Source organism: Nymphaea colorata, chromosome 11 (assembly GCF_008831285.2).
Source record: "Nymphaea colorata isolate Beijing-Zhang1983 chromosome 11, ASM883128v2, whole genome shotgun sequence".
Lineage (NCBI taxonomy): Eukaryota > Viridiplantae > Streptophyta > Magnoliopsida > Nymphaeales > Nymphaeaceae > Nymphaea > Nymphaea colorata.
This window is the reverse complement of record NC_045148.1, coordinates 19,142,948-19,155,009: the sequence shown is the minus strand read 5'-3', so window position 1 is coordinate 19,155,009 and position 12,062 is coordinate 19,142,948. Positions and strand designations below refer to the sequence as shown.

The 12,062-nt window shown below is 39.5% G+C and overlaps 2 protein-coding genes across 4 annotated transcripts; one reads left to right on the top strand and one right to left on the bottom strand.

Moving 5' to 3' along the window:
• The first annotated feature begins 1,575 nt into the window (after positions 1–1,575).
• LOC116264499 (syntaxin-22-like) lies at positions 1,576–5,321 on the top strand. Its single transcript, XM_031644769.2, has 6 exons — positions 1,576–1,840; positions 2,574–2,661; positions 3,647–3,786; positions 4,535–4,677; positions 4,759–4,868; positions 4,960–5,321. Exons 1-6 carry the CDS (start codon positions 1,668–1,670, stop codon positions 5,023–5,025), a joined length of 720 nt encoding a protein of 239 aa, XP_031500629.1. The 5' UTR covers positions 1,576–1,667; the 3' UTR covers positions 5,026–5,321.
• A 1,969-nt stretch (positions 5,322–7,290) lies between these two features.
• Positions 7,291–10,060, bottom strand: LOC116265034 (uncharacterized). Of its 3 annotated transcripts, none has more exons than XM_031645552.2 (2): positions 9,847–10,060; positions 7,291–8,651 (listed from the first exon to the last, which is right to left on the bottom strand). In XM_031645552.2, exon 2 carries the CDS (start codon positions 7,970–7,972, stop codon positions 7,436–7,438), a length of 537 nt encoding a protein of 178 aa, XP_031501412.1. In that variant the 5' UTR covers positions 7,973–8,651; positions 9,847–10,060; the 3' UTR covers positions 7,291–7,435. The 3 variants fall into 3 exon arrangements, with proteins under 3 accessions (XP_031501412.1, XP_031501411.1, XP_031501414.1); XM_031645551.2 differs by lacking the exon at positions 9,847–10,060 and adding an exon at positions 9,644–9,825; XM_031645554.2 differs by lacking the exon at positions 9,847–10,060 and adding an exon at positions 9,465–9,637.
• Positions 10,061–12,062: the final 2,002 nt, after the last annotated feature.

Here is a 12,062-nt window from a genome sequence, read left to right as displayed (position 1 = left end):
TGAAGTTCAAATAAATCCTCTACTCACACAAACTTCTAATCTATTCCACATCTGACCCATAGCCATAAGATACAAAAATTTGCTGGGGAGCTATTTTTAAAGAACTTATTGTTCAAATTTTTCAGAAAACCAGAAGCTGGATTAGGAAGGGCTCGAAGTTCAACAACCTCAATTTTTCGAGTCTTCTAAATTAAACAAGAAATCATATTGGATACTCAGATGATATGGCCTCACATATGCCCACCAAACTTTGCTCATAGAAATCGCCAAAATATTCTAAAATTGATTTTTAACAACCAGTTTCCTTGAAATGCATTTTCTTTGATTGATTTGCAGCAGATTTGAATTCCCAAAGCAATTATTTGACTCTAAATCGGACTCAGATTTGAATATAAAAAAATACAATACAATTAAAATACTTGCAATTTTAAATATATTTTTTGTAAGGCTTGTTATTTAACAAATTCAAACTAGGATTCAAATGTTTATATGCAATTGGATCTGGATATCCACTTTAGTCGGATAATGCATTGGATGTGATTGGATTTGAGAGAAAAAGCTATGTCCAAATCGAGTTAGCATCCTCTTCTCAGTCAGATCCCTACAGTGGGAATCGGATCGGATGATTTGTGAAAACTTTAGGTCCAGTTTCTTTTTATAAAAAAAAGAAAAGAAAAAAGATTTGCGTCAGCAAATGCATGCCCATGTTGCCACGTGTCGTTCAGCCGCGGGCAGCCACATGGTGCTGCCAGCCTAAATATTTTGCTTCTTTTTTTATAAAGCTTTTTTGGGAAGGAATAAAGGAGGGAAAATGCAGAAAATGGGTAATGACGGATTTAGCCTTCCGAGATGAAACGTGGCCCTCGAGGGACTCGTGGCAGTTGTGGGATTTTTTTATGCTGAAAACTTTTTTCTTTACATTGTTAAATCGTTTGATAGGCGGTGGAATGTTTGGGTCCGCGATTTCCGTTGAAAGTTTTTCTCTTTGTACAAGTTTCTATCAAACATCGAAGAAGGGAGTTTTTTTTTTTTTTTTTTTCTTTAATTTTAAAAGCAATTTATACTTCTCCTTCGAAGCCAATGTTGTTTTTGAAAGTTTGATTCATAGAAGTAAATGATGGTGGTCGTTTTTCATGATAAATTTCATGAGGTATTCGATTCATGTGCCATGCAAGAGGGAGCACAAATTTTAACCAACTTACTATATAGTTTCAATCTCCAATTGAAAATAGAAAAGCATTCCAGATCCTTTTCAGCTGAAAAATTTCACGAGTGAAAATGGAAAATAATATTTTCACTTGAAAATTAGAATTTACGATCTCTTAACTGAAAAAGGAAAACTTCCACCGACTTTTCGTGTTTGATGGCAATTGGCAGATGGCAAAAGTTTTCATTCAAAATAATCACGCCGGAAAGTTTGACCCGGCAATCAAACGTTTTAGGAGAAAGTGGTTGGACAAAATTGTCTTTTTACAGTTCAATCAAACGGGGAAATTTTCTTTCTTTTTTTTTTTCCTGCATTGTCAGTTCTCCCGCTTTTTTTTATTGGATCAAATCCTTCCTTCATATGCTGCTGGAACAGCCTGTACTGTAATTGCTCTCTCTCGCTCTGTCTCTCTCTGAGATTGCCTTGAGTTTGATGCTCGGAAGAGAGGGAGGAGGAGGCGATGAGCTTCGAGGATCTCGAGTCCGGTCGGCCGCTTCCGGCGCGGGGGAAGCAGGATCCTTCCCAGGCTGTCGCCGCCGGAATCTTCCAGATCAACACAGCGGTCTCCACGTTCCAGCGGCTGGTCAACACCCTTGGCACCCCAAAGGACACCCCTGAGCTCCGCGAGAAGCTGTGAGTTCGGCGTTCCGTTGTTCTTCGCCATCATCTTCTTCATGATTTTGGTTTCTTGAGTGTGGTTTCGCATGCGGAATTGTGCATGCTATGTTTGTAGAAATTGTGCTTCAAACCAAATATGAGCTTCTTGCTACGTGTAATTAGAATTGGCTCATCTTGTCGTGAAAAGTTAGGTGGCGTTGTTTTGCTTCTGAAGAAAACTTGGCATGACGAATAGTTCGTTGATGGGATTTGGTTTATTTTCAGAGTATGATCTGCTATCCACTCGGTTATGGGTTGGATTTTTTCTTAGGAATTCAACATCACAATGGTGGTACGAAATTGTCTCTGTGGCAAAGCATTTCTCTCCGTTTCTGATGATGGGTTCCATTTTGGTGGGGAATTGGGGCTTTGGCTTCTTCATCTACTTTTTTTTTTGCCTTTGGCTATAGTCCTTGGTTTTCTTCTTGATAATTTTCCGTGTACTTGTTTTTTTTTTAAGCGAATGGTTGTTCTGAGCATCGTATTTTCAGTTTTCTTAGGTTTGGGTTGTTTAGTCTTTTGGGTTTCTAGGTTCGTTCATAAAGATCAAAGGTAAAATTGCTCTTGCGGTTTACGCATGTGCTACTGTGTCAAGTGTCTTGTTGTTCATTTGCTAGTACTCATTAGTTTGCCCAGTAAATGTCACTGCATATTGTATTGGGCATGCAAGATCCAAATATAAGAGCTACATGTATGAATATCTTCACAGGCACAAAACTCGGCAGCACATTGGACAATTGGTTAAAGAAACTTCCGCAAAATTTAAAGCTGCCAGTGGAACGAATCATCATGCTGAGGTTAGTCTGTGTATTGGCTATCTGCACCCGAGTCCTGACCGTCTTGCTGACATACTACATAGCGGACCATACTGCTGTTGCTTATTTCTTCTAGCTCATTCTACACGTTAGAATGTAATTTGCTTGAAGCTTAACGATGCTACTGTTGTTCGTGTCTACCATATATTGCATTAGTCTGTATTGACCCTTTTCTGTTTAGGCTGTGGATGCCCAAAAGGTGCTGATATATGGTCTCCGCACCTGATCTATGACAAGGGATGACCATATTTAGCACCCTTATCAACATATCATCTTGATATGCAATTCTCGTCGTTATGTCTGGGGTGGTCAGAAAGGTGTTTTAACTGCTTATATTCATACATTTATTTGTTTCTGAAGTTCTGGTGTTCACGTCCTCCTTTCTCTGGAAAAGAGCTAGTCAGAAGTCACTGGTTACAGAGTACTTCAGGTGAGCATTGTCCTGCAATGTCCCTCACGAAACACATCTAGAGAAAAGTATACTGACCTCATTTGATTGTGCTTTTATTACTATAAGAGGAAAGAAGAGGGCAATACGGCTTTATCCTTTATGAGTAAGAGCAAGTCAAAACTGTTCCAGCCATAACGGTCATCTTTTGGTCACTGGTTGGCCTTCTCCCACACACACACACACACACACAGAGAGAGAGAGAGAGAGAGAGAGAGAGAGAGAGAGAGTTAAATTTTTCTAACATTCCAGGCCATTGATTTTGTTCACTTTTTAAGTTTTTTTAGAATATATACTGTTTTCTGCATGCAATTAATTAATATGCCTGAATCTTTATTGCTTTAACCTGTTTGACTGTATGTTACACATTTATTTCCAGTATGTTAATAGGAAGTTCTTGTTATACCTTTCATGTGGTTAGAAGCTCTGCTTTGTCAAATATGTGACACTATGTATTTCACACATGATGGACAGCATGACCACTATAACTCAAGTTTCTGAACTATGTAATAAATGCAGCCTAATAGAAAGATTGCTGATGCAAAGCTTGCAAAAGATTTTGAAGCAATTTTGAAGGAATTTCAAAGATCTCAAAGGCTTGCAGCTGAGAGAAGAACTGCTTATACTCCTTGCAGTCCCCAAAGTGTCTTGTCATCAAGGTAACAGCATGTGTTTGTGAAAATTATGAGTGTATCTGAACATTTTGCCTGAGATTTGATGGCAAATGGCTTGTATGCTTGGGTTAAAATGCAATTTGGTAGATACATTCTAGGAAAGGCTAAGAAGCCTTCCTTTCTTAGATTTTTAATTCAGAACCTAAAATTACCTTTTTGTCTAGGCTTCTAGCTATTCTGGGTGGTGGAGAGCAGCTCTAGGAAACACAAACTTCAAATGCGTTTGAGTTATTGAACTGAGATACTGCCTAAATGGTTGTAACACAGAGCTTGTAAAATAAATGTTTAATGCTCAGGTTTATGTCAAGCTGAAGACAACCTGGAAATAATGCGTTTCCTGAGCTTCAGTTAGTAGGGTGGAGCCAGGATTTTTGTCTTGGTGGGGCCAAACCATCGAGGGATGAACTTTCAGAGGGGCCAATATATTTTTTGAAAATTCGTACAGGGGCTGAAGTGAAAATTTAAGATTTAAATGTGTGAATGTTAAATTTTCAAACTCTGAAGGGGTGGGGTGGGTGGGGGACACTGGCCCCCGCCTGCCTTCCTTGGCTCTCTGTAATCAGTCACAAATTGTCTCTTCTTCCTGCTTGGAAGTTTCTGAGCAGGATATACATATTTCCACTGGACCAAACTGCTAAAAATAGTGAGATATAGCATAAGCTAAATATTTTTCCCTGTTAGTAAGCTTATAGAAGTTATGTTTCTCATCCTGTTTGTTTGGTTTTCACTGCAGAGAAGAGTTTGTGTTGCTTGATAATGAGGCTATGTTAACAACTGAGAAAGAGGGGATTGAGGAGATCCGACAACAACTTGGTGAAGTGAATGAAATCTATGAAGACTTGGGAGTGGTTATTCATGACCAAGGAGTTACGACTGGTATTCTATTCAAGCTTCGGTGTAAGACTATCTCGTGACTGAAAAGTGAAAACTAAAACTGATGCCCTTTCCTATGCACAGGCAACATTTGTAGTCCCAACGAAGGCTATCATGCATCCTCTAAGCAAGTCAAAAGACTCAAAACTCAATTAGCGAAAGCAGCAAAAGATAGAAAACCAAATTCATCTCTGGTAAATCATCTGCTGAATACATTTTGACATTGTTGAATCAGGAAAATTACCAAAACTGAGTCTTCTCATGACAGTGTTTTCTTCATTGCAGGCATGCTTGCTACTAGTGATATTTTGCATTGTCCTTCTCATTGTGATCATACTGCTAACGGCATAGTTTCCTGTCTGGTCTTGTGGCTTTCATAAGCAGACACTGAAGAAATGCTCCAGCATCTCATAAGCTTGAGGTCCCGCCTCAGATTTTTGTGTATCATATTCATCCGCTTGTGTACAAGAAATTTTGGCTGTTTGGCATTATCTCATTTCTCAGTCGCATAGTCTCAGCAATTTTTTTTCCTCCTTCATGGCAGTGAGTTCTTGGTGCATCCTATTATATTGTTTTTTGGTTTTGCTCTTTATGTATCATATGACCTTTGACATCAACCTTATAAAAATAAAATTTAAATTATTTGATTTCTTTGCATTTATTCAACTGTTAAGTAGTTCATATTCCAGTACTGTTGAATCTAGACATTTGAGTGAAGGGCGCTGGGTAGCTGATTTATGTGCTTTCTTCACATGTTCGGGAGCTTCAAGGCATGGGCTTTTTTGGCGTGAATCTGGGCAAGATTCTTCGTATATTAACCAAGTCTAGACTTTTGTGCTCTACGTTGGACATTACAAACAACTGAATAAGGGTCCAGTTTTGGTTGGCGTCTTATGCACTGTATTCATCTGTGTCCTTGGATCTGTTTGTGATCGATGTGTATTAGCTTCCTCCATCCTCTCTTTCCTTATCTTGTTTACCTTAGACAAAATGTTACTGAAACAAGTTATGCTGATCAAATTATTATTTATATCAATGTACTACTTTTCACGACGGTTGTAGAAAGATTGCACGATCAATATACCCAATATGAGATCAATGGACTGTGTATAGCTGCTAAACCTTCATAAAAAAGAAACACTGTTGCACATCAGTTGAGTTTCTGAAGGATCCCTGCTCATTGAAAGCCTGGTGGGCGGTGGTAAATTTCAAGTTCGAGCCAACAAAACCAACTTCCAATAGTTAGACCAATGACACCAAAAGGGTCCGAGATTGGTGTCCTGCTGTTCCTTCTTTTGGGGTGCGAAATTGGTGGGGAATCAAACGATGCGCAGGAACACAACTGCCATGGAAATCATCAATGCTTACAGCGACCCTTCACCAAGAGCCATGATACTTTATCTTCAAGGCAAGCATCCTGGGGTGATGGTTATACGTTCACATCATGTTGGTGATAAGCCAGATAAATCTCCTGGGAGATTGACAACCATTTCCCCAGATCATGGTTTCAGCCTGTCGAAGTTTGCCCACAATTTTTTTTTTTTTAAAAAAAGTTGAAATAAACCAACATTAACATCTTTTATATTCTAGTTTTTGACAACGGCGACAGAAATCACGAATTTTACACATGCGTTGAACAACTTGACTCAAGAGGACGCACATTTACCATGCCTTATTTTGATCATAGCTCAATACAAAGCTCCCGGTTGTGTTCATGCCTTCTAGCCTTTGATTCAGGTGAGACAAATTACTACCTTATTTTACTTCTGCTACCATCGATGGAATTATTATTTTTTCTTTCTTCTCAATAGAAGCAATTGCTAAATGCAGTTTCCTGGTCAAAGTTTCGTAAAAGACCCGCTCCGAGTGGTTTCGTTCTTTGAAGTAATCGGCATCCAAAAATATGAATGGAAACAGCTAAGCGAGCAAACAATAACATTTCGTCCATTTACAGAAACGCACATGGGATGGTCTGGTTGGTGGAAATTTCCACTCTCAGTTTCACTTCGCGATGAACTTACAGATACTAAATCAATACTTGGCATATAATGAATTTGGTGGGTAAAGCCTAGAGATATTAAAGAGAGAGGGAGAGAGAGAAAGAGAGGTGGGGCTACACATGGACTATTGAACAATATGCTGCACAACTCATAAATGCATACACAAAAATACGATGACACCATCATCATTTCCATTCATTCAGTTTCACCAATTTGAAAATCAAATGTTGTCACGTTCACAAGGTGACACGCTATTCAACAGTTTTGCAGACTAATAGTCTATATATATCAACATAGCGAGACAACCAATAGGGCTCACCAAAAGACAGCCTTAGACCTTCTCAAAAAATCCCAACATCTCTCAAGAATGGCAGCAGTGATCCCATTAGAAATTGGGACCAAGGGCACCGTAGCCTCCTTGATCTTGCAGGAAATCAAGTATATTAGAAGCCAGAAACTAAGCCAGATTTCACCAAGAAGTAGACGTTCAATCCGCATCCTCAGCTTCAATTACAGATTTCAGACAAAAGAACCAAACAAGAAGAAAAATGGTAATGCCTTCGGAAAAAATATATGCTCTTTGGTTGAAGTTGCTCAACCAAAAGGCACCGCCAGGCTCGATTACAAAAGTCTGAAGTTAGAAACCAGACGATCCTGATTCCAAGATTCTTGCTTTTCTTTGCATTTCTTCATAAAAATGCGCTCTTCTCTCTCTCTACCTCTCTCCCTCTTTTCCTTTCTTGTCATTTGCTTTCTATCATCTAGGAAGTATCAGAGAGCTTGGAGAACCCAAGCTTCTTAAGACTTGTAATCGGGCCTGACCAAATCTTATCTGTCCCGCCGCATTTAACATCCACCACTTCCACAATATAACTTCCTGAACCAGAAGTTGAGGTCTTCTTGTCAGTCATTTTCCTGCAACACTGCTTATCAATGATCCCATTTTCAGAATCCAGCATAGGTATCTGATGTTCTGTTTTAAGCTGGTTATTTCTTGTGGTTTTCTGAGAGGCTCGGGAGCTTTTGGCGGCTACGCCGTTGCAACCTCCACTGCTACTGCTGCTGCTGGTTCCAGGTTCTGTTGGCAGTGTTTTCTTTGCTGGCGCTTTCTTGGGAGTGCTACCACAAAGAACTGAGACGGGAGTAGTCGGTGTGCTTTTCCTTGGACGATCAGCTGTCTTCTGTGCGACTTTCATGGATTCTAATTCTCTGATCATCAAAGAACCAATGGTTCCTGTTGTCCCTATTCTGACAGGAGCAGCAACACCATTCTCAGTAGCCTCAACTGTATCAACCATATTCTCCAGCAATGGATAAATCCTAACAACGCAAGAAAGGGATCTTATTCTTCTTCTTCTTCTTTCTCTCTCTCTCTCTCTCTCTCTCTCTAGTTTTTCATCCCTACTGCTAGAACCAGTTCCAACAGAATTTCGAAATAAACAACATGACTATGGGGGGGGGGTTTAAACTAAAGGTCCATATCATCAATAAAGTGGTTCTTGGAGGGTTTCCTCAACAACTAAGAAGAATAAGAAGAAGGCGGTCTATGGACTTGCAAAGCTGAACTTGAACAAAAAGGCTGTGGACACAAATTCAGAGAACAAGATTAATGAGTTAAATGCAGTACAGTTTGTCTGCTCATGATGGGTCAAGAAAGCATCAGAATAAGAAAGCAAGCAAGCAGAGACGGGAAAAAGAAATTCAAGGATAAAGAGAAGAAGAATTTTAAGACCATTTAATTAAAGTATGATCTGTATACCCCTGAAAATTCTAACTTTAGAGAAGAATAGATTCTGATCTGCTAGTAATGAAAACTAGCAGATCTCCATAAAAAACTGAGGAAGCCAATGCCTTCTTACTGACAACTGATTATCATAATGAGTCCAATGTTGCCTACAAGCGCAAAGACGAAACGAACGGTACCCAACCGGGGATCAATAGAATTAGCATTCCCCGGAAACGAGAGTCTCCACGAACCTGCCACACACAACCGAGACATTAGAAAAAATCACTACAACTTACAACTTTCAAAAGGAAAAATCGCAAAGAAACTAATTGGATGTTGATCAAGATGCGTAAAAGTGTGCGTGCAACTATGAAACACTCGGAAGGACGTTATCAACAGTAGAATCCTTGACCAGGGGACCATGTGTGTTGAACCACACACGAAGAATCCGCACTCCCAAAGAGATCGTTGCCAATTATATGTTACAAATTTGCAAATAAGATTCAAGATGTCCTCAAAGAGGAGGAACATCATGCTAACACGGACAATGCCAATCTAGTAAAAGTATACCATTGAAACGTCTGCAGCCAAAAGAGATAACAGGACAGGCTTCATAAAAAACCATCAAGGCCATTTAAGCGAGATCAGTTGCAGAGAAGAAACTTGATAGATAGACCAAAAAATCAGAAAAAAACCACAAGAAACCACAGAAAAAAACAGATGCAGAAAAGCCAGAATCCTTGAGAATGAAGAAACTAAAAAGCATGGTCGACAACAAAAACCAAAAAGGAAAAAGGTGCAGAAATTCCAGGCGCTGATGAACTGCCAGCTACCACATTATCAACAAAATTCGATTAACTTAGAACGCAGGATCATTGATGGATAATAAGCCCATGAGATATCTACCCGGAACAATACCAGATGCATGTGTATGTATCTGAATCACAAGAAGTACAACAAAGTCCCCAAAACATTATCTTTGATGAACACATCTAAGAGCGACATTCCGCAGCAAGAAAAACCCAACTAAATATCGAAGACTCGAACAAAGCCTGCAGATCGACCTAAAGCTTCGAACCGTAAACCCCAAAACCCGGCCAGTGCCAATATATTTAAAGCAGGAAAAATCTATTTCAACCACAGAACTCTAACAATGGCGATCCCTCCCTCTGTAAAAAAAATGAAGTGCAGACAGTTGCTTAGCGCGCGAGCGGGAGAGGGGGTGGGGGAGGGGGACTCTTACCAACAGGTGGATGGGTGTCATTAATAAGAACTTCACTTTCTAAGACAATTTCACACGGTCAATATCTGCCATTAAAACTCTAGGAGGAGCCGCAGAAGAGAGAGAGAGAGAGAGATAGGGAGAGGTGGTTGCCCGCATGCAAAAGACAAAGAAGAAGTTTGTGAGAGGGCGGAGGCAAGAAGAGAGGGGAACTTTTTTAATACCAGAAGGAGACAACGGTCGTCACATGCTTTACGTCGCCCTCACCGTATCTCTTCCCCTCTAAGCCAACCCAACCTCCCTCCGTCCTTCCCTCCCTCTCTCTCTTTCTCTACCCAACTAAGCCCTCCCTCGTATTTCTCTCTTTTGCTCTTTGCTATTCGTTCTGTCTCGGTATTTGTCTCATTCTGGTTTCTGTAATGGCGGGTGTTGGAAAAGCCAAAACGCAACAGAAACAGAGCCCCCACCTACACGTGTCCCACCCTTTCTCTCTCTCAGAAAACTCTCCTCCTTTCCCCAATCCAGGAACAGAACACCCTTCTCCTCCTCCTTCTTTAATGGCACCCAGGAAACGAACATCTTCCATTCTTCCTCATTTACAGTTTACATACATATAATGGGGAGACGGTGGGAGTAGTCCTCAATCTTGCCTTTCTTCAAAGAATGGTGGTGGCCCTGTTGGAGGAAGGAACAAGGAACTATGAGTTAGACGCAGAGGAATCGCTGCAAGGGCCCCAAAGACCTGTCACCGTCTCCTTAATTCACATAAATAGACTTCACGTAGACTGGAATCTAAACTGACGAAGCAAAAGGGAAGAAAACTGTCCTACGCCATAAAGGGATACAGCCTTACAGGTTTGGGCACTTTCTGGTAGGCTTTCTTTGTGTCAAGGTCTGTCTTGACTTCTGCTCCGCCCTGTACCAAAATTCAGGGTAGCCGTCTGCAACCTTTCGCCGTAAGGGTTCGGCCGGAATCCAGCCTGCACCATACAGAACAACTACATCCCTTTGCATATCACGGTTAAAATTTAAATCCGTTTGAATTGGATTTGAAAAAGTTGGGAGAGCAGAAAGGAGAATTTTATGCTACGGCCCGATAGAAGGTCGAAGTTTTCACCTTTCCCCATCCACTTAGGATCCAAGGTAGGTTTACGCATGGAAAATTTCAAACGAAAACTGGTCGTTTACAAGTTCTCACTCCACCCAATGTACCAACCCTCTTAAGGATTTTATTTGAAAGAATTGGAATGGGAACAAGCAGACAGTTAGTCTTCATTTCAAAACTTCATGTTATCAATTCTCTTTACTGTAAAATGTGAAATACCATTATGCAAGTTCCAAAGGATGAGGGAACAGAAAGATTCTGCCTTCATTTAGGTAATTGGATTTCCTCTCTCACCCAAGTTATGTGGAAGGTGAAGCTAAAATCAAGTTCAGCCCATCTAAAATTTTGAAAGATGTTGTTTGCTTCATTAAAAAAAAAGAAAAAGAAAAAGAAAAAGAGATTGTACCTTCACCTCTCTCTATACTTAAGAGTATAACAAAATGATGTCAGACTTCTCATACCTAATCCCGCCATTTTTCTGCCGAAGATTAGGAATGTCGATGGTTTTGGGATTTGGTTTGACCTCTGGTTCCCCAATTCAACTTAATTGGATCTGACCTAACCTGGTTTTGGAGTCTAGTTACATTTCACATTTGATTTTTTTTCCTTTTTCTTTTTTGAAACCAGACACAATCTTATTAACATTAGAACTGTCTTTTTCATATTAAACAGAGTAACTATAATGCTCTTCATTTTTGGGATTACAAAGTACACCAAATTGCTAATTTGTTTCTATCTTTTTTAGGGCATAGTGATCCCCAGTTTTCCTTTGGCCCATTGTTGAATAACTGTTGATTTGTCCATGAGAATAAAACATACACGCAAAGAAATACATCTAATTTATGTGGGGACACTATTAACATCATTCAACTTTATAATACTAATAATAAAAAGTATATATATATATATATATATATAAAATAAATGCAAGATTTGAGAATATGATTATAAAAGATATAAATATGAACATGCATCGGTATAGGAACCATGAACCTTCTCTCACGCAGATAAGCAGCTGTCAAGTCAACATTAAAGGTCTCGTTTTTGTTTTCCCAAAAATATTTTATTTATATTTTTAAGTCATTCTTCTTGAGACAACATATTTCATTAGCAAAGCAATGCACCAAGTGCCTCTAATGCGAACAGTTATTTGACTTAACTATTTTGCTGTTCCACGTTCTTTGGATTATTAAATCATTTCTGTTCCACTTTACGAATTGGTCGAAGCTTACAGACGATACATTTTTCCTTTTGCATTTTTTGATCGTTTTCAAAACTTTGATACTTTAAATTTTTCCAATTCAAAAAATGATTCGCATTTGATTTTTTTTTTTT

Bases quoted from the DNA above. Each gene is read 5' to 3' on its own strand.
- LOC116264499 (XM_031644769.2), top strand. From the start codon at position 1,668: ATGAGCTTCGAGGATCTCGAGTCCGGTCGGCCGCTTCCGGCGCGGGGG. The intron at 2,662-3,646 runs GTTAGTCTGTGT...TAATAAATGCAG, and splicing joins GAACGAATCATCATGCTGAG to CCTAATAGAAAGATTGCTGA. The intron at 3,787-4,534 runs GTAACAGCATGT...TTTTCACTGCAG, and splicing joins CAAAGTGTCTTGTCATCAAG to AGAAGAGTTTGTGTTGCTTG.
- LOC116265034 (XM_031645552.2), bottom strand. From the start codon at position 7,972: ATGGTTGATACAGTTGAGGCTACTGAGAATGGTGTTGCTGCTCCTGTC.